Source organism: Falco cherrug, chromosome 14 (assembly GCF_023634085.1).
Source record: "Falco cherrug isolate bFalChe1 chromosome 14, bFalChe1.pri, whole genome shotgun sequence".
Taxonomy (NCBI): domain Eukaryota; kingdom Metazoa; phylum Chordata; class Aves; order Falconiformes; family Falconidae; genus Falco; species Falco cherrug.
The window spans coordinates 132,144-153,326 of NC_073710.1; the positions used below are offsets into that span (position 1 = coordinate 132,144).

At 55.4% G+C, this 21,183-nt stretch overlaps 3 protein-coding genes across 7 annotated transcripts in view; all 3 read left to right on the top strand.

Moving 5' to 3' along the window:
- The window catches only part of EDC4 (enhancer of mRNA decapping 4), a 36,133-nt gene extending 30,931 nt beyond the window's left edge, over positions 1-5,202 (top strand). The window contains exons 26-29 of the mRNA XM_055726713.1: positions 640-826; positions 2,081-2,300; positions 3,006-3,169; positions 4,258-5,202. Of these exons, the coding sequence (XP_055582688.1) occupies positions 640-826; positions 2,081-2,300; positions 3,006-3,169; positions 4,258-4,450 (764 nt within the window). The 3' untranslated portion in view covers positions 4,451-5,202. The remainder of the gene's footprint in view (positions 1-639; positions 827-2,080; positions 2,301-3,005; positions 3,170-4,257) is intronic.
- Positions 5,203-5,389: 187 nt separating this feature from the next.
- On the top strand, positions 5,390-8,605 carry NRN1L (neuritin 1 like). The gene is made up of 3 exons (XM_055726256.1): positions 5,390-5,518; positions 7,503-7,662; positions 7,755-8,605. The coding sequence occupies exons 1-3, from the start codon at positions 5,461-5,463 to the stop codon at positions 8,017-8,019; spliced, it is 483 nt and encodes a 160-aa protein (XP_055582231.1). The 5' UTR covers positions 5,390-5,460; the 3' UTR covers positions 8,020-8,605.
- A 6,850-nt stretch (positions 8,606-15,455) lies between these two features.
- Positions 15,456-21,183, top strand: part of PSKH1 (protein serine kinase H1) — a 38,387-nt gene continuing 32,659 nt past the window's right edge. For 2 of the 5 annotated variants that reach the window (XR_003560463.2, XM_027806859.2), the window contains exons 1-3: positions 15,751-16,088; positions 17,258-17,412; positions 18,534-19,565. Coding sequence is in view for 4 of the 5 variants with exons in the window: in XM_027806859.2 (XP_027662660.1) it covers positions 18,621-19,565 (945 nt within the window). In the remaining variant the exon portion in view is untranslated. Of the gene's footprint in view, positions 15,501-15,743; positions 16,089-17,257; positions 17,413-18,533; positions 19,566-20,786; positions 20,905-21,183 lie in introns of those variants that run through there. The other 3 variants (XM_027806860.2, XM_055726753.1, XM_055726754.1) reach the window with 3 other exon arrangements.

The following is a 21,183-nucleotide window of genomic DNA, read 5'->3' on the forward strand; positions in this document are numbered from 1 at the left end:
GGCAGGTGTTACTCTGCAGAGCTGGTTTCCCAGGGGGGCTGAAGTTGGCTAGTGCTAGCCCAGTGAGTTCTGTTGTCCATAGATCTGCAGTGTTTCCAGCTGTTGTTTATTTTGCACCCTTCCTCTTCCTCATAAGTCTTCCACAAGTACATATAGCTCACATTCTTCTCCCTTTCGATCAGACCAATTCATAAAATATTTTAAAATGCAGCTTTTTGATGTCTGCAGACGCCTTGTTCAAGGGTTTGGGGTATTTTTTGCATCAGAAGTATTCCTCCTTTTTCTTCATTGGCATTGAACTCCATCACTAACGCGGATCACAGTTCACACTGTGTATGAAATAAAATAACCTCACTCCCCCCTTTATCTTGCCTTGAACAAAGAATGCCTCTAAAGGTCTGTCATAAGAGGACTCGTGGCTTTGTTGCTGGGTCAGGTAATCCTGCATAATGGGGAAGCTGGAAGCATGGTTTCTAGGTTAGTGTAATGCAGCCCAAAACAAGGCTTGTGTGTTCACCAGGCTCTCCGGCACTCGTACGCTGGGTCAGTAATTGTTTCTGCTGGAGAATGTGTACAGCCTGGCAGCTGGATTTCTGCAAGTACCAGCGGCACAAATGTCTTCCTCTCTGCTTGTTGCAGATATCCAGCAGCTTGAGACTCACTTGAAGAACAGGAAGGTACGAGAGCAGGAGGCCCGGGACCCGCTGCTGAACCAACTCCGACAGCTCATCACCACCTTCCAGAGCACCACGGAGCAGTTGGCTTCCACTGTCGCAGCCAGCGTCCATGCTGAGGTGCAGCATCAGCTGCATATTATCGTGGGCAAGTAAGTTGACAGCTGGGCTTGTGGAAAGAGATGTCAGAGGTATATATGTGTTTGTTAACACAAACCTCACCCTGCTTAGTTGTGGCAAATGGCTTGTTTCCATGAGTACGGCGGGGCTGCTTGTTGGCTCCATGCAGTGTCACTGAGCACGTGAGCGGGTGCGCCCAGTGCTGTGTAGAGCACCACACGGAGACTGCGGAAGGTTTCTAACAACCAGCTGTATCGCTGCTGCATCTGGGAGCTCAGGACCTGCTTCTCTTAGGGTCCCGCGTGTGTGCTGGAGGACAGAAGGACCTAAGGCAGCCCATAAGCACACTCGGGTCTGAACGCTTCCTGAAGATCATTTTGGAACAGGCCTTCTGAAGGCTTTTCTTCTTGACTCTGTGTCCTTAGGCGTACCAACAGTTTTTGCAGGTTACTCTGTCCTCCCAACTGCTCTTGCAGCAAGTCGTGCTTGGCCATCCCAGTGGTGCCTTCAGCACATACACGCTGTGAGGCTGGTGGCAGGTTGCCAGGCACTAAGATTGGCTGGTGGTCACCTGGGGGCAGAATGCCCCTGTCTATTTTAAGCCACTAGAGCATATGTCAGAGCATATTGGGGTCTTCCATGCAGATTAGACTTGCCAGGGAAGGCTACCAGAGTAAATTCTGGTCTTGCTGCATGGGCTGTGCTTGTTCCCAGGGAAGTCCTGATATTCTACCTGCAGAAGAGCAGGTTTGATGCTTGGCACCCTGTGTAAGAGGGGAGGATCTGGGCCTTGGTGGGAGAGGTGTAACATGCAGCAGCAGAGCCTGCACTGTGAACTGGTCTTCTGTGGAAAAGTCACAGGCTCGGTTAAAATGTGTTCTCATTCTGAAGGTGTCATCTGCAGGCTAGGATTCTGCAGTCAACAGATCGGATGTAGGAAGCTGGGCTTGTTTGGGGATAAACCTACAGCTTTAGCCTTGCTTGTAAGCCAGAGACATTAAAGATTTAAAATGCTATATAATGAGAGACTTAGTTCCCTGAAACACCACTTTCCCGCACAGAATCCTAGCATCTTCTGCATGCACCCTGGGACATTGTAGTGTTGGCCACAGAGCTGCCTTGTGCAGCATGTTTCCAGTGCCTCAGAACCATTTGTGTTAACCCTTTGGGAGCCACACTACAATAAGCAAGCAAGCCTGTGTTTTCTTGCTGGTACAAGCTTTGTGCAATGTTGTCCCTCAGCTCTTCATTTTCAGAGTTGCCTTGGGCTTTTTTTTTGTTTTTAGCATGCAGGAGTCTATTTTGGCCCAGGTGCAGAGAGTCATTAAAGGAGAAGTGAGCCTGGCTATGAAGGAGCAGCAGGCAGCTGTCACCTCAAGCATCGTCCAGGCAATGCGCTCAGCAGCCGGGACTCCGATCCCCTCTGCTCACTTGGATTTCCAGTCTCAGCAGACTCACATCCTTCAGCTGCTCCAGCAGGGACACCTCAACCAAGCTTTCCAGCAGGTACCTAAGTTTCCAGCAGTGGGCATTGCTGCCTGTTGGGGGACGGAGTGGGGGGAGAGGGGCTTCTTGAGGTAGAGACGTAAACCTACAACAACTTCTGCAGGAGCTGACTGAAAAGACCTGTGGCAGCGGACTGTTTGAGGGGTGCTGTTGCACTCATGCAGGTCAAGCCATGGAAGTTCCATGTTTCAGTGGTGGTGCAGTTTCTTCTTCCCTGCCCATGCCCTGTCAGGACAGTGTCAGTGCTCCAGTAAGCCAGAGTGTTTTGCGATCAGCAGTGGCACATGGGGCACGCCTGAAGAGCAACAGCTTCATAAGCCTCTCTGGGCAGATCTACCAGCTGGGGCCTGACCTTGCCTTTGCCTTTGAATATGTAGGCAGATCCATTTGAGCTGCTGCAGACAGACTCCTCTGGGAATGGTAGCAATGCCATGCCAGTGGGCTGGCACGGGATGTAGATGTGGCCCTGCTCTGTGCTGCCAACTGTAACCTGCTCCCTGCTGCCTGGTTGTGGTCTGTTCAGCTTAGAACAGACGCAGGTGTCCTCAGAGTGTAGACTGGGAGAGGGTTTGCAGAGAATTCTGCTCCCAGAGGAGGCTGGCAAGCCATGAAGCTGTCCCAAGACAGAGGGCTGTCTCTGCTCTGTCCTGTCTCCCTCACCTGCCTGTTGTTTCCTCTGCATTTCTAGCTGTATCTTCCTTGCAGGCTCTAACAGCGGCTGACCTCAACTTGGTTTTGTACGTCTGTGAGACTGTGGATACTCAGCAAGTATTTGGCCAGCATCCATGCCCACTGTCCCAGCCTGTGCTGCTCTCTCTCATTCAGCAGCTCTCCTCGGATTTGGGTACTCGTACAGAACTGAAGTTGAAGTGAGTATGATCAGAGTGCTGGGTCTGAACCTATGCAGACCAAGGAACAATTCCCCTGTGGAGGCAAAAGGAGGGATAGTGCCACGTTTCCTGGGCAGTTTAATATCCAGAGTGACTTCTCCCTGTCCTCAGTTCTTAACCCATCACTGGACCTTGCGTCAGCAGTTTCTGGTTGTGACTGCCACAGGTTTGGTGGGACGTGGCAGCAGGAGCTACTGGAAGTCATGTCTTGTTAGATGTTCCAAGCAAAGTTTGTGTGACAGAATAGTGACTGTGCTGATACTTGCCATGAACATTTTTAGTGAGCGCGTCAAAACCCTGTTCTCTGCCCTAAAAAACTTAACTTGTTACAGTCAAAACCCGCAGGTACCTTGGCCTCTATGGAAAAGTGACTTGGAGTTTTTTAATGCAAGTTAACAATAGGGATAAAGCAAGCTAGAAAACCAGAAAAGGAGCTTTACAGACGAGCTGCTAATTAGAGTTAAATTTGCTGCTGTGAAGTTCAAACTGGTCTGTTAGTGAAAACCTAACCTAATTGCAGTGACCACATTGCTTTACTTGGGTTGTGGTTTCAAAGTTTATGGCTCCTCTGAACTTCAGAATGGCTTGTTGGTAAAATTCTTGCTCTTCCCACACCCCTTTCTGGGTAAGACATTGGAAGAAGGCCTTAAATACATCCCTATGTGAAATTAGCCTCACTGGTGAGGATTTTTACTTCCAATAAGTGATTAATTCTGCTAAAAAGACATCAAAGAAAATATCTAGTGCTGTGACCAGGCATGGCCTGTGGCCAAGTGCCACCTCCAGCACTGCAGGGTGTTCTGGCTTGCCATTGTGCCTGGTTTAGGCAGCCAGCTTGTGCTGCACATCCTGCAGGCTGAAAGCTATAGGCTGCCCTTATGTGTTGAAGAAGAGATAAGTGAACTCTGCTGTGAGTCAGTAGCATTTATTTTCTGATGGCTAAACATACTGCATTGAGTTTGGGTGGATGGTGGAGCAGAAATGCGCATCTTCCTTGCTGAAATGAACTGAATCGGAATGGGATTGTGTGTTGGGCTTGGTTCTAACCCTGATCTCTCCTCCTTTAGTTACTTGGAGGAAGCAGTGATGCACCTGGACCACAGTGACCCCATCACCCGAGACCACATGGGGTCGGTCATGAACCAGGTGCGGCAGAAGCTCTTCCAGTTCCTCCAGGTGGAACCCCACAACACGCTGAGCAAGCCTGCCCGTCGTCTCATGATCATGCTTCAGGGCCTGGTCACCCCTGGCATGACCTAGGAGTTCCTGGCTACCTTGTGGGCTGCTCCGTGGAAGCCCACCAGCAGCTCCAGTAGTTACTAACCACGTATGGCTTGTGTTAAGAGCTCTTGCCAGGAAATCTATCAACGTGTGTGTGATGTCTCTAAGGCAAGCGCCATCTGTGTATAGTCCCAAATAGTCACTGAACGCTCACTTGGCTTATTTTTCCTAAATAGCCTCTTTTTGACAGAGTTAAGTCTCTTCTTCACCTGCCCATCCGTCCCCGAGGCCTGGCTGGCAGTCCAAGTCGCATTCGGTAGAAGCTGGTGGATGTCTGAGCCCTCTAGTTTGGCATCTGCCAAGGGCAGTGGGGGCCGAGTGCTGAGCCAGGGGGGCTGCCGTGCTGGCCACAAACCAGCACCCGGTCCTTGGTCGGGGACTCGAGCTGTGCCTCCCTCCTGGGTGATGGGCTGCGGGGCAGGAGGGGGGTCACACCCTGGGCTCTGCGCGGCTGCCATGGGGGCTCCCCAAGCAGGTGTGGGCAAGGGGGGGCTGTATGTGCCCCCCCGGAGCCGCTGGGGTGGTGCTGGGGGTCAGGCCAGCCGGGCAGCAGCCCCTTGTGACCATCAGTTCTGTTGTGTGTTGGAGCATGTCCATGGTTCAGGCGTTGGTTTTGATTTTACACCAAGGTTTTTCTTTTTGTCTAAATTTTGAAATTTTGGGTTTTTTTGAAATAACATTAAAAACAGTTCAATAAACAACTTTTTGAGAAAAAAAAAAAAAAAAAGCAACACCTCCCCTGGGTCCCTGCTTCTGTTGTGCCACCCGGGGGTCAGGAGGAGGTGGGACCGGGTAGGGCGCGGGCTCCGTCTCTCGGAGGGCGCAGACAGGAGCCGCCCGTTCCGCTCCCCGCGGCGCAGCCCCCTGCCCCTGCCCGCTCGGGGGGGTGGGGCGGGCCGGGGCGGGCCGGGGGCGGTGCGGCGGGGCCGGGGCTGCCGGCGGCGGCGGAGCGGGGAACACACGGCGGCGGTGGCGGCGGAGTCCGCACCATGGACCGCGGCTGGTGGCGGCTGCTGGGGGTCGTGTGCTCGTTGTTGCTGCACCTCGGTGAGTGCCGGGGGCGGGTGGGAGCGGGCCTTCCGGCCGCGGGGCCCCCGCGCCGCCTCAGCCCACTCGCCCCGGGGCTCCGCGATCCGGGGCTGGGCTGTTGGGACCGGGGCAGCGCCCCGAGCCGGCCCTGGCTGCTGACCCCAGGCTGCTGCCAGCTGCCCTCGCCCGGGGAGCACCCAGCAGCCCTGGCACCGGCGTGTCCCTTCCACGCTGCCCCGGTGCTCCCAGAGCCGAGGAGGGACACGGGGGGCTCCAGGCACGGCGCGGGTACCCCGCGGCATCCCTGCCGGAGGAGGGGTGGGGGCCCGGGGGTGCCCCGGGGCCGGCGCTGAGCGGGGGACGAGAACAGCCCGGCCGGGGCGGTTTCCAGGCTCGGAGAGTGGGTGATGGCTCAGAGCCGTCCCCAGGCGCGGGGCGGCTGCGTCGGCACTGGCTCGGCTGCGGGGGCAGCGGGGGGCTGCAGCGCGCTGGGGGCTCCCTGTGTGCCTCTCCCTGGGCTCCCTCCCCGGCCGAGCCGGGGCAGGTTTTTCCTCGTGGTTTGGCCACGGGGTAGCGGAGGCGATTTGCCCTCCTGGCTTCTCCTTCCCGGCTGCCTTGTGCCGAGGGACCGGGGCGGAGGGGAGGGTCGTGCCGGGCGTTAGGGGAGCCCGGGGGGCCGAACCGCAGCCTGTGTCGGGGACCAGCCCCGAGGGAAGGCACCTGCCGGCCGCGGCCGGTGTGTCCCTGCGCTGGGGAAGATGCGCTTGTAGCCCAACTGGGTCAGAAGAGGAACAATGGATCCCCCTTCGGTGCTACCTGCGACATTTGTGACCCACATGGCTGGTGTCACCCCGAGACCTTCCTTGGCGATATGCTCGGGGAGGGGGGTGTCTCGTCGTGAGCACCCGCTGAGCTCCATGACGGGCTGGGGTTCAGGCTCGCCCCGCTGTTAGTCTCGGCCACGGCCCCTTTGCTCGGGGCCTGGTTCCAGGGGCACCGGCGTGGGATGCCAGCGACACGGCACACGGCTCCCTGGAGACATCCTGGCTGCCTCAGCAGCCACCGGGCAACTTTCGCCTGCTTCTGGGGTCACCTTCCCACAGGGATCCCTCCGGGACTGTCCTCGCCTCGCGCCTTTTAAGCATCCTCAGCTTAGAGACCTCCCAGATGCACACCCCCGCGCTTCCAAAAGTCTCCCAACCCCTGTGACTTGGCACAGGAAACCCACCAGCCCTGCGGGACCCCAGGGGCAGAGCCGAGGACTGCGCGGTGTTTCCCTGTCACCCAGCCACACACCAGCTCTTTCTGGGCGTCCCCCGGCCATGGATGCACTCGCAGTCATCCCCAGCACATCCCGTCACCAACTGTCCTGTGGCCAGCACGGGGGTGTGGCCAGTTCCCGTGGTGAATCCTTGCGGAGCAGAGCAGGGAGCTGGGGCTTCACAGAGTGAAACAGCCAGAGTTGCGCTTGTGCCTCTTCCTTTTGTTCTTTCCCTTTTCCCCCTTTCCATTTTTCCCCTTTCCATGTTTCCCCCTTCCCCCTGCACCTTTTTCCCCTTTTCCCCCTCCCGGTTCTGTCCCACTGCAGAAGGAGCAGGTACTCCAGCTTAACAAGCCTTTGCTTTTGGGTTTTTCGTTTTTTTTTTTTTTCTGTTGTAGTCACAAATTAATCTTTGCTGTTAGGGGATAAAAGCCGGGACAGATGGCTCTGGGGAGAGCCCGGGAGGCCGCGGCGGAGCGGCCAGCGTGCCGCGCTCCCCTGCAGCTGATGGCAGCATCGCTGTGGGGTAATTGCATCGTGCCACGTTGGGCTCCTGGGCCAGGAGCAAAGGCTCACCCCAAGTGCCTGGGGAGAAGGATGCCAGGAGTCTGGTGGGATGCGGAAGGGGGTGCCAGCCCCTCACCAGATTTTGGAGCCCGGTGACAGTGGTGCACCCCTGAGCCGGGCAGGTGATGGCCATGGGGGAGTCCATGAGGGCTCAGCTCTGTCTCTCGCCTGCAGCCACCAGCCAGGAGCCCATCAGCATGGCGGGGAAGTGCGACACCATCTACAAGGGCTTTGCTGGCTGCCTCATCAGCCTGGGGGACAGCATGGCCCAGAGTGTTCGGCAGCAGCAGGAGGAGGGCGGGGAGGAGGCACAGGAGCTGGACACCATTTGCAAGTGAGAGTCCCCATCCCTGTTCTGATGGGAGCTGCTGGGATGGCTGGTGACCTGCCACCAGCGGTCCCAGCCACTCCTGCCCATCTCCCCAGGTCCTGGGACGACTTCCACACCTGTGCCAGCGAGGTGCTGTCAAGCTGCCCTGAGGAAGCAGCCGCCATCTGGGAGTCGCTGCGCCAGGAGTCCCGCAAGATCCAGTTCCAGGGGAACCTGCAGGAGCTGTGCAGCACCCAGAGAGGCCTGGCCAGTGCCCGCGGCTCACCAGCTGCTGAGACCAACCACGCCACGCTGCGGGGCTCAGCCACCCCCCTGCGCCCCCACCTGCTGGCCCTGCTGCTGCTGGTGCCCCGGCTCTAGCCCTGCATGCCCGCGGGGTGCCCAGGTGATGCTCCGGGTCGGTTCCCCAGTGCTGGCCGGGCACAGACACCTGTGTTCCCCGCCGAGCCCATCTGCCCCTCAGGCATCCCTCGCAGGGCACAGTCCTCTCCTGCAGCCCTTCAGATGGATTTATATTTATATTAAAAAGACGCTTTTACATTTCTCCTGTCTCTCTGCCATGGGATGCCCCTCACGCCCTTCCCAAGCTCCAGATTTTCTCTGGGGATTGGAGAGGAGATGCTGCCTGGACCAGCCCCCAGGGGGGTCGCCATGGGTCTCTGTGGCTCTGTCACCCAGGCACATTGCCTGTGGCTGTGCTGGGCCCCAGGGAGAGCTGTACCGGGGATTCCCACGGTTCTGCTGCTCCCTGACAGCAGCTTTCAGGGCTAGGCATGAAGGATATTCCCTTTAGAGGTCAGTCAAGTGGTTTCTTTATTTTAAAGGGCATCTTAGAAAAACATGGTGCATGTATTTCTCTTTTCTTTTTGACAGCCAACAGCTTGTCTGATGGGCAACTCCAGTGGCATCAGACAATTTTCTGAAAAAAATCCTATTTTCCATCCCTTTTATTTTGGTCCTGCTGTATTCAGTCTTACTAATGGTCATGAAGGAGATGGGGGTTTGCAGAGAAAAGAGGTGTTTTTGTAGCTGAGATGATATAGGTGAAAAAAACAGGGAACTGAAGCGCTCATCCAGGTCCAAGGGGGACTTGGTGAAGTTAAACCAAGTTGATGTGCTGGAGCTTAACTTGGTTCAGTTTGTGACTATCAGCAGAAGACGCTGTTATTCCCATCTCTGTTGCTGTCATGCGAAAACTTCAGATTTTTTTTTCCTAGCACACTAAAACCCATGGTGGCAAACCAGTACCCCTGCATGTGGGCAAGGTGGCCTCCCCACCCTCTGGGGAGCAGCCTCTCCCCTGACCCACCACCTAAGGGGATATTAAAACTGCTAATGGGCCACCCCATCTATTGCACAGACCAATGGCTGGCTCCCAGCAGTGGGTGGATCTGGCTGGCACGTGGGAAACTGTCCTGCTCTGTAAAGGCAACAGCACCCTGACTGCCAAAATCCTCCGGCCAGTGCCAGTGCCACCATGCCATGGATGGCACGAGGCTCAGCTGCGAGCAGGAGCGATGAGAAAAGCAGCTACATGCCGTGAGTAGCGAGTTGCTGCAGTTTCTTTGATCTCCGGGGTGACTTCAAGGCCGTCCCAGGAACGCTGCCGTGGCTGGTCCCGGCACAGTTGTGGTTTTGCTCCAGGGAAGCCTTTGTGCGCTGGGTGGTGACCGAGAGCCTTTGGTGGGTGAGCAAGAAAATTGTTGCTGTTCTTGTTGAGCCAGGGAAAATTATTGCTTGTTTCATTGCAAAACCTCTTCCTGCAAGGTCCGGTCACTTAAACGTGTGATCCCCAAACCTCTGGGATGTCACCCCGGCTGTGCCGGTCCCCTGCCAGCCTCCGGGGCCAGGAAATGCTGCCTCTGGACTGTTGTGTTGTGGTGCATCCCGGGGGGCTGAGCGATGGCTGCTGCTCCCTCAGCTTTGCAGGGGGACCCCATATTTATTTCATATTATTTATGTCATTAACCAGCCTGGAGCTGGCTTGGGGGGGTGTCAAAACCAGGACTAGAGGGACACAAAGCATCCCACGGGGAGGAGCGAGGACAAGCTGCCGGCAGCCTTTGCTGAGGGACGGTACCGAGCCCAGGGCCAGGTGCCCTGCGGGACATGGGGCAAAACGCCGTCCCTGCTCTCCTTGGCCAGCAGCTGCCGCTCCCCGTGTTTAACGCCAGCGCCGGGGAGATAATCTGCTGATTCTTTTCTTTCCAGTTCCTGACAATCCTGTGTTTAAGGGTGAATTAATGCCGGATCCCCGCAGGGTGGCTAAGAGGATAAACGCTGGCCGGGCGCTGGCCATGCACCGCACAGCACCCGTCGCTCCGATGGCACCTCCGTGGGGCCAGGAGCAATGGGATCCCTGCTTCCCTGCTGCTGGCTGCTCCCCGGTGTCCTGCAGCAGGGTGGTGGGAGGTGGCCAGCAAGCTGGAGGGCCACTGAGACGGTGCTCTGCCAGGCCATCACCACAATGGTGACACTGGCGTGCACCAAACCATGCTGCTCCGATCAGGCCGGGAGTGTGTGCATGCCTGGCAAGACCCGCAGGCACCCGTCAAGTCCTCAGAGTGTTTGATCCTGCACTCAGAGAGACACGCCACACACATCCCATGCCCTGAAAGATGTCACTGCATGTGTCCCACACCTTTGGCTATGTCACCATGTGTCCTGATGCCAGCACATGTCACCACACATGGCCCACACCCTTGGCTATGCCACCGCACATGTCCTGCAGCTGGAAGGTATCACCATATGTGACACTAAAATATGTCACCACACATCCTGCGGGCACCGATGGCTCTGGGGGGCTGGGGCTGGAATTTGGGGATGCTGGGCTAGGACAGGCTGGTGGGTCACTGCTGCTTGGTGACCCTCACGGTGCAAGGGTCCATAGCAAAGCATCACCCTAAACCCACTGTCACTGTCTCACCCTAACCGTCCCTCAAGGAGGTGCCTGCGAGGCCAAGAGTGGCAGTGTGATGGCAAGGACGGGCATACTGACCCCTAGGAGAGCTCTCCAGGTGCTCCAAAACCGGGACAAGCAGCCGGTGTCTGCCCTCCCATTGCACTCAAGGGTTTGTGGCAAGGGTGTGGGACAGTCCCGCAGCCATGTTCTACTGTGGGAAGGGACAATGTCCTTGTCACTGCCCCCAAAACAAACAGCTGGCTCCCCGCACGCTGGCCAGAATCTGCCCAGGCTGACACCTGCAGCCGCTGGACGGGGTGGACGGGGACCAGTGGCCCCCAGCACTGGGAGCCTGTTGAGCACCCAGCGTGCTGTGAAAACCCATCACGCTGGTTATGAAACTCCGGTGACCTACTTTACACTCCCTGCTTTTGTTCTTAATTCCCAGATATGGCTGCTCTCCAGATTTTGCCCATCAAGGCAAATTAATTGGAGTAGATCCTAATTTGCTCTCTGCTATTCTTTGGGCAGAAGATTAAATGCTCTGCAGACATTATCTCCCTCTCTCTTTTCTAAGAGACAAACCTGAATTATTAAAAAAAAAAAAAATAAAAGAAAGAAAAGGGGATAAAGGAAGGCCAAGTTAGGTTGAGTTGATGTTTGAATTCACTTTTTGTAATCACAGAAGAGGCCAGGGAGGCCTCTGCATCCCCAGGCAGCTGGAAGCAGATGGTGACACTATTCTGGGCAGCTGTGTGAGCAAGATGGTGCACGTGGCACAGCGACACGAGGGCCAATCTCCCGGTCACGCAGCCTGCTGCCTCCACCATGCAGTGGTTGCTGAATCCTCCATTCCTTTGCCTAGGGAAATTCCTCCTGGTGAAGCTGCTGGCTGGGGAATGACTCCTCATCTGTGAGGATGTACTTGGGTTTCTCCGGCAGGATGGGCTGGAGCTGTGCCGGGGCCATCAGTGGTGGTGGGATGGCTCTGTGCTCTCCTACAGTCCCCAGTGCCACCATTCCAGTCTGGTGTCCCCACAGAGGAACGTGCCCAGGCACCAGCCTTGCTGGGCAGAGCTGCCTCCAGCATCGCTGGCACCCCAGCACGCTGTGGGGAGAGGGAGAGTCAGGAGCCTTGTGTAGGCTGGAGGACACTGTGTCACAGGGCTGGCAGCTCTCCGAGCTCGTGTGGGGATTTCTGCAGAGCCAAATGTCCAACTTTCCATAAGGAATGCCAAAAGGCAACCTCAATCTCCATGGATCAGATGCAGTGGGAACGGCTGAGCCGGAGTCACCTCTGCCACTGGGGCCGTGCTCAGCCCATGGCCTGGCACCCCGTCTGCACCCAGCTTTGGGGCTTTTTTTCTCCAGAGAGGCATATGGAAAGTTGGATTTCTTTTTTAAGCAGCTTTAATTGAACATCCTCCTCCTCCAACCTCTGCTTAGCCTTGCCGGGACAACCTCTGGCCCAGCATGGCTGCGGAGGGATGGCCTTATAGCTGCATGGGGCTGGGATGCGGCTCAGAGGACATTCAGGTTTCCCGCTTCACCGCATGCCCATTCAATGGCAGATGAGGGACCTCGTCCTCCTCTTCTGGCTTGCTATGGCCTGGCACAGCAGGGAGCCCGGGGCTCCCCGAATTGCCCTGTGCCCTGGACATGCAGCCATGTCCCAGGCAGCTTTGGGGTGCCGGGACATACTGGGGGTGGTGCTGGTCGTTTCCATCTCTCTGCAGGCAACTGCAGCTCGTTGTGCCCCAGTAAGGCTCTGGATTCAGATGGCAGCACTGCAGGCGGCTGTTGGGTGCAAAGGGAGCTCTGGAGTTCCATTGGCTGAGCTCCTGCTCCGAGCACAGTGTGCCCTGGCGCTGGAGCAGGCTGCTCAGGGCTGTTTCTGGGGGAGCTGTGCATCTCCAAGGAGGGAGGATTCTCCACCTCTCCAGATATGCAGCATTGCCCCAGGGGTCCCAGCCTGCCTTTAGCAGCTTTCACAGGAGAAGCTGTGAGGAAGCCACTGGCAGGAGATGCAAAACCCTAAGGGGAATCCATCCTGCCAGAAGGATGGTGGCTCCCAGGAGGGAGCAGCCAGGCTGTGGGGCCATGCCTGCTGCTGCCCCTTTGTGGAGATCCCTGACACTATGGGCTGGATCCTTCCCACAGCACCAGAGGCAGGCTGTGGGTCTTGGAGGGTAGGAGTTGGCGGGGATTTCTGAAGGGGCAAGCAAGGAGGAGCAGGATGCGGCTCCTCTCTCAGGAGAGCAGCATCCTGGAAGGGAGGAGGCAGAACCAGGTGTAAGTCAATCAAGAAACAACGAGAAGGCAACCCATCTGGCTACAAAACAAGCTGTTAGACTGTGCTCTAACAACACTGCTGTATGAGTGCATCAAACACCTGGTATCAGTCCCTTCTTGTAGGAGGGAGAAAAGAACAGCAGGGCTTGGCTGGAGCAGTGCAGGTGGGAGCCCAGTGCCTGGCGGGGCGAGGGGCTGCAGAGCCTGCCCAGCACCTAGGGCTTCGCAGCCCACAGCTGGTGCCCCCAGCTGCAGGATACTTACTGGGCTCATAAACTTCTTGCTGTAACTGGAGAGATGACTCTGAAACGAGTAACAGGTTTCAGGGTTCAACTGACACTGGCCCCAAACTCAAAACAGGTGCCCAAACCAGCAGGCAGTGGATCATGTGGATGGGAGGACAGTTCTGCAAGGTCCCTGCCCACTCTCAAGCTCTGTCCCAGGTGTCACACTTGCCCCCAACCTTCCACAGTGAGCTACGGGTCCTTCCCGGCCTTGTCCCTGGGCAGTCTGCCGGGCGGATATGTTGGTTTTGTGCAGATGTCTGGTGTGACGTTCCCTTGGCTCTGGTGGGTCTCAGAGCACTACCATGGTATAAATAATACAAGAAAGAGCTGCTCTGATTGAAATTCTCAGAAGTCTGTGGTTCTGCCTCAAGAGTTCGATCCATGTTGGCTCTTTGGTATTTTTGTACTGACAATTAGCAGTGGTGATGGACCTGTAACTGCCTCATTTGGTGTTCTCATGAGCCAGGCAGGAAACAAAGCTGTGAGGAAGCAACTAATGGAAGACACAAAACCCTGAGGGAAACTCATCCTCGCAGAGCAGTTAGCCCTGTCCCAGCAGCTGTGGCCGAGGAGAGGCAGCCCACGGCTGTATGCCCATCCATAGCAGCTGGGCTGACGAGGAGAGGCACAAGCTTTTTAATTTGCTGGTGGTATCAAGCTGGGGTGACCTTGAGAAACAGCCTAAAGTAACGGGATCAGCTTTAATAGGGCCACGTGCAAGATTTTACATGTCGGGCACAGGCTAAGCCACCTTCCAGGGACAGTGCAGGGGACATGTGGCTGTGGAAGCACCTCCAGAAACAAAATGTAGGGGTTGTAGGGATGAAAATGTACCAGCAGTGTCATTACTGTGTGGGATGCCAAGAACCGGTTGATTTCCCTCATACAACTCAGCAGATTTGCTGAGCACAGTACAAGCAGCCCCTTCTCAGACCTGTCACACGTTTCTGTACCTTATCTAGAATTACACGGGAAAGAAGCTGATGACGATAGCATGCATCAGCAGCTATAACTTTCATTATGCTATGACGTACTAAGCATTTTAAACAGTTGAAGAGCCCAGGAGTGTTAAAATAAAACCAGCTATTTTTAAAAGCATGGTAGGACTGTGAAAATAGCCCCTCTCCACCTGAACCGTCTCGGGAATGACGTGACAGCCAGGCTGGAAAACAAGCCCGACAGTGTCGTGTTTCTGTCTTCCCTGGAGAAAGAAGTGCCGTCAGTGTCTTTGCAAGAAGGTGTCATCCTTCATCCTGCTGCTCTCAGGTCATCTAGGGCTGAAATGTGGAGTGTTTGGTTTAAGGTTGGGGAAAGGGTATGAGGAAGAAAGTCCACCAGCAGTTACCAAGCAAGCCTTGTGGGTTTTGTGGCACTTAGTAGCTGGGGAAAAGAAAGCAGAAAGGAATGTGCCTCGTTATTCTGTTGTGCACAAGAGCTAGCCCACAGGGACCAGGTTTTCCCTGCCAAGGGAAAGGGCTGATGCTTCCGGGCAATTTTCTTGCAAAGGGAGTGTTCTTCCAGAGCCCCGAAGCCCAGCGGGGAGCAGCTCTCCCAGGCGCCGCTGGGGATCCATTTGGGCTGGGCTTGGTTCCAAAAGGGCGGCGAGGAGTTGTCCCTCCTTGGGCAGCGGGTCACTGTGGCTGCCCCTCAGAGGCAGGAACGTGGAGAGCAGGAACACCGTGCCCGTCGGGGGGCCTCCTGCTCAGCCCCTGGGGCTGGGGAGGTCCTGGGGCCCACGGGGCTGAGGGGGGTCCCAGGCCCTGTGGGGTGAGAGGGTGTCCCAGAGTGTGTGGGGCTGAGGGGGATCCTGGACCCTGTGGGACTGAGGGGGGATCCCAGGGCCTGTGAGGGTGCCTGGGCCTATAGAGCTGAGAGGATCCAGGGCCCCTGGGGCTGAGGGGGGATCCTGGGGTGTGTAGGGCTGAGGGGGGTCCCGGGGGCCCATGGGGATGAGGGGATTCCGGGGGGCCTGTGGGGTTGAGGGGGTCCTGGGGCCTGTGGCGCTGAGGGGGGTCCCAGGGGTATGTGGGGCTGAGGAGGGCCCATGGGGCTAAGGGGTCCTGGGCCCTGAGGCTGAGGGGTGCCTGTGGAGCTCCCAGGGGCCCGTGGGGCTGAGGGGGGTCCCAGACCCCTGGCGCTGAGGCGGTCCGGGGGAAGGGGGCGATGGCCGGGGCTGGTGTTCCCGGCGGTCCCGGCAGGGGGCAGTATTGTGCGGGGCCGCCGACCAGCGCCCCATCCGCCTCGCCGCGGCCCTGCCCACCGCCGCCTCCGCCAATCGCCGCGCGCGGTGTCCCCGCCCCCTCGTCCGTCCGCGGCGCCGGCGGATGACGTCAGGAGGCGGCGCCGAGCTGTGGGCCGAGGTGAGTAGGGGGTCGACTGCCTCGGGGGGCCGCCCGCTCCGCTCCCCCCGGTCCGGCCCGACCTGGCCCGGCCGCTGCTCCCCCCGGCTCGCTCCCGGGGCGCTGGCGGCTCGGCGCCGCGGCGCAGCCGCGGTGCGGCCCTGGGGGGGCGGGCGCGGCGGGCCCCGGCGCCTCAGCCCTGCCGCTGGGCCGCGGGGGCGGGTGGGCTGGGAGGGGGCCCTGGCCGCCTCCCAGAGCGGTCCTCAGACGGGGCGGGCCGGGCCGGGCCGGTGCTGGCTGGGCCGGGGGGCGAGCCTGCCGCAGGACGAGCTGCCGGCGCTGGCCCGGCGTCCCCACCCGGGGCCCGAACGGCCTGCTTCGGGATGAGTTAAGAGAAACAATCAAGAGTTCTGCAGATCCCGGTTGGTTTGACGGGTTCTGGCCGGCCACCGGCTCCGGCACAGCTGTCTGCGGTGCTGCAGCAGCCTCAGCCCCGGGTTTACCCTTGGAAACCCACCAAAGGCTTCCACTGCCCACCAGGTGACCGGTAGTACCAAATCTTTGTCAGGCAGTAAGAGGCATGTTTGGGATTTGTTAGTGAAAGCAAAGGTAAGGTGCTTTCAGCAATGCTGCATTGGTGGAGGTGTGATGTGGAGGTTGCAATGTGTGAGCATTTCTTAACGCAGTTAGGAGCTGGCATCTTCAGATTGCCTTACTGGCATCTCACAGAAAAGCAAAATCAAGTAGCCTCAAGTCATGAGATATTTAATGGGCGGTGGAAGGCCTGCTAGGCCTCGGGTGGGTCAGTCAGGCGACTGACAGCCCTTATCCACAGGGATGCCCCCAAGTATTAAACTGTTCAGGCCCTGATATTTCCAGAGAGGTGGAGGATCCTTCTGAATCAGCAGGAGTTGAGGTGTTGCCCTGCTGAGCCCCAGGATGCAGTGGGCAGGTTGTCCAAGGAGAGAAGTGCGTAGACACTGAAGCATAAACTCATGTTCCTTGCTATCACTTACAACTGCAGCCCAGGCATGCTGTCCTCCCTCAAACAGATTGGCACCTGCCCTGTGTGTGATTTCCTGCTCAGGGGGCTTGTAATGCCCCATTTCTCTAATGCATTAGTTCCTTCTCACAAACTCTGGGGGAATATTACACAGGAGCATTTCCACCTGCACTGACATGGTGTTAAGCATTTTGTTGCTGGCTGTGGCATGGAGTTCTGGGCCTCTGTAGGCTTCGCTGAGACCCTTAGGCATAAGAGGAAGAGCCACTGGCATACTGGTGGTTGATGCCTGATGTCAGTTGATGTTATTAGTGGATTTATATACAATGTTTTAAAGCTCAACATTTGATCCTTCTCATTGGTTTTATCTATGGGTGTGAGATTTTACACAAGTGCTTCTCTATGCATGGAATTACTCTGTAATGATCTCCTTTGTGGATGCTCTCATTCCGTTTCTCTGTTAATACATTGTAAGGTACAATAATGCTGGGGAAACTGTCTGTGGTGGGCATTATTCAGGACTTGCTGTAGATTTTTTTGTCATGGTACTTTCATCTGAATGAATGCCCAGTTACAGGACGGCCCCTGTTGAAAGTCAGTTAAGCTTTCTACGAAGCTGGTTTTTGTTTCTGCTTGCTTGCAACCTAGTATAGGCATGTTTGTACATGGTTGGTGTGCTTGACTTCATGGCACTGCCAGGAGGTCTTCCGTAAGAAGTTACTTTGATGTCGGATTTAAATATTGAATCTTAACTAAAGCCTTGTTTTCTTTCCAGTTCAGATGTAGAGTCTAAACAACTTCTGGGTGTCTCTCTGAAACGTTTCTTATTTCTCCACATAATTCTCCTTATGGAAGACCAGCTGGGGTTCCCTTTCTGCTGTTCATGCTGAATAGTTGCTTGGTGAATGAGCAAAGATACACTTGGTGATGGTAAGGCATACAATTACGTTTTAAGGCTAACAGCTTTTCTGTAGCCTTCTGTGAAGGTTCAGGAACTATATTGAGGGCCTCTGAGCCAAGGAGTAGAAATGTAAAACTGCCCAGCTAACTGCCAGGGCGCATGCAGGCAGTTTCTCCATCTCCTAGCTAGTCATATTGTTTTAATCAGCAGATAAAGACTTGCTGAAATGCAGCTGATTTTGTTCTGTTGGAATACAGTGTGGTGAGCAAGACAAGACCTCCTGGTCTGGAACAGCTGGTAGAAATTCTTTTGCTTCCTACACCCAGCTCCATACAGAAAGCCAGACTTGGTACCTGAAGATGTAAAATAAAGCAACACTGAGTCAGGATGTTAAAAGATGTCATAGCCCACCTTGATTTCTTAGGCTTTGGAGGGTGAAGGATTTGCTGACTAAGAGCTGCTCTGGTTCAGTAAGGCCTGCCCTTTTGCGTGGGATGCAGTGAGTTACACATCTTAAAACTAGCCTGTGTCTGTCTCTGTATTCCCTGCCTCCTGTGCAGTTTCACTGATCCCCAGGAGCCAAGTAACGAGAGGTTTAAGACACCAGTACAAGTTCGATATAAAGAAAATCTTGGATTTGTTAAGTGAATAAGTTGCTGAGATACTTTGTAGAGTTTCTAGTGAGAAATTTCAAAACAGTAAGATTCGGAGTGGCTGCTGTCTTATGAAGTTGAACAGATTAAACAAAATTAAGGAAAATGCTCAACTCTTTCCTTAATTTGATTTTTTTATTAAGCAGTTATGCCTGGACAAGAAGACCTTCAGAGGTCTTTTCCGACTTCAACCACTCTGATTCAGTGCTCAGCTGAGAGCAGTAAACAAACTATGTTTAATAAAAAGAGGTACTGTGTGATTTCCACAGACATCTGTTCTGCCCATGACTGTGTTTTTATGGTGCTACCTTCACTTGCTTGTGATGAAAGCAGCAAAGCACCGTGCGTACTCTGTAGGAAAAGTACAGTGAAAATCCCAGATTCTTAATTTGTGGTAGCATGGCTCTTACCGCTTTTCTTTTGGTTTTTTTTTTCCCTTCCCATTTGAAACTTTACTACCTTGATTACTGTTTGTTTCTTCTCATTCTTTTCCTAAGGTTCAAATGTGGGAATTGCCCCAGATGTGGTTGCTTCTGATGCTGCCCTGGGAAAATGCCTTGATAGGGAATTAACACCATTCAGTGATGGGCTGTGGGACAAGCAAGGTGCTTCCCGAGCCCCCCAAAGATGTGCAGCTAGACCTGGTTAAAAAAATTGAACCTTACACAGGCCACAATGACATATACAAGCATTTCATCAAAGATGACTGTGGGACTGTCATCAAAGCTGGCTCTCCCTCACCTCCACATTACGCTAACCCGTATTCTGGGAACCACCTGCCTGCCCACGTGGACCAGCCTGAGCCCCGCAAGAACAAGGTGGCTAAGTACCGCGCCAAATTTGATCCCAGAGTGACAGCCAAGTATGACATCAAAGCTCTTATTGGGAGAGGGAGTTTTAGTCGTGTTGTACGGGTGGAACACAAGGCTACCAAGCAGCCCTATGCAATCAAGATGATAGAGACCAAATATCGGGAGGGGAGGGAAGTGTGTGAGTCGGAGCTTAGTGTGCTAAGGCGGGTTCGCCACACCAATATCATCCAGCTTATTGAGGTGTTTGAGACCCAGGACCGTGTGTACATGGTGATGGAATTGGCAACTGGAGGGGAACTGTTTGATCGCATCATTGCTAAAGGTTCCTTCACAGAGAGGGATGCTACGCGTGTGCTGCAGATGGTGTTAGATGGTGTGAGGTATTTGCATACACTGGGTATCACACACCGGGACTTAAAACCAGAGAATCTGCTGTACTACCATCCAGGAACAGATTCCAAAATCATGATTACGGACTTTGGACTGGCAAGTGCTCGAAAGAAGGGAGATGACTGCCTGATGAAAACCACGTGTGGGACCCCGGAGTACATTGCTCCAGAGATCCTGGTCAGGAAGCCGTACACAAACTCTGTGGACATGTGGGCGCTGGGTGTTATCTCGTACATTCTCCTGAGTGGCACTATGCCCTTTGAAGATGACAACCGCACCCGCTTGTATCGGCAGATCCTGAAAGGAAAATACAGTTACTCAGGCGAGGTGAGTGTGCCAAGGGTTATGGGGAGGGGAGGTCAAGCAAGAAGCTCTCTGTAGGTGGGTCTTTGTGATAACCAGAAGCTGGCTGTTGTGTGCAGGGTGGTAACATGATCAGAGTTAAAAAAATCTGTAATTCACAGCACTGTCAGGGTTGGGAGGGACCCCTGGAGCCCCCCCAGCCCAGCCCCTGCTGAAGCAGCTCTCCCAGAGTGGGCTGCACAGAGCTGCATCCAGGCAGGTTTGAATGCCTCCAGAGAAGCAGACCCCACAGCCTCTCTGGGCAGCCTGTGCCAGGGCTCCGTCACCCTCAAGGTAAAGTTCTTCTTCCTCATATTCAGAAGGAACTTCTTGTGTTGCCGTTTGTGCCCGCTGCCCCTTGTCCTGTCGCTGGGTGCCACTGAAAAGAGCCTGGCCCCGTCCTCCTGACACTGGCCCTTGAGATATTTGCAGGCATTGATGAGGTCCCCTCTCAGCCTTCTCTTCCCCAGGCTGAACAGCCCCAGCTCTCTCAGCCTTTCCTCATCAGGGAGATTCTCCTGTCCCCTCATCATCTTTGTATCCTCCCCTGCCCCCCTCCAGCAGTTCCCCATCTCTCCTGAACTGAGGAGCCCAGCACTGGACCCAGCACTCCAGACGCAGCCTCCCCAGGGCAGAGCAGGGCGGGAGGATCCCCTCCCTCGGCCTGCTGGCCACTCTCCTCCTCATGCACCCCAGGAACCCGTTGGCCCCTTGGCCACGAGGTCACCCTGCTGGCCCACGGGCAACTTGCTGTCCCCCAGCACACTCCCGGGTCCTTCTCCGCAGAGCTGCCTCCCAGCAGGTCAGCCCCAGCTGGTACTGGTGCGTGGGGCTGTCCCTCCCCAGGGGCATGACCTTATGCTTGTCTTTGTTGAACTTCATGAAGTTCCTCTCTGCTCAGCTCTCCAGCCTGCCCAGATCTCACTGAAGAGCAGTGCAGCCTTCTGTGGTGTTAGCCACTCCCCCCGTTATGTCCCATCAGCAGCTTGCTGAGGGCATGCTCAGGCCCTTCATCCAGGTCAGTGATGAAGAAGTTGAACAGGACTGGACCAGTCCTGACCCTGGGGAGCACCAGGAGCTACAGGCCTCCAGCTCGACTCTGCCACAGATCACAGCCCTCTGAGCTCTGCCGTTCAGCCAGTTCTCAATCCACCTTTGGACTGAGTCCTTTCCTGTTTTCTGTCTGCTTTCCAAAACTGTTTCTAGTGCAGCATGGTGAGCTCCTTTAAAAAAAAAAATCTGTGCGTGAAGAAAGATGAGATCTCTTCCCATAAAGCAGAACTGGGATGATTGTGGGTTTCTAGCTGGGGAGACCTCAGCCATGGTAAGCTGCTGTTTGATCCTTTGCTGTTGAAACTTGTGCCAGGGTGAGTGTTTGAAATGTAGCGTGTACATACCTAGTTTGATTCTGATACAAATCCAACTGTAGTCTGAAGAGTACCTTTGCTGAAAGACAAGGTTATGGCAAAGGGGCACTTGCTTCTTCAATCTGGAGGCATGAAAGTTTCTGAAATGGATCCCTGATGTCTCCTGAGCTTAGTATGTGACAAAATTGAGGATTGATGGATAGTTTTCTTGGATAACTACGGAACGAGGACCCTCA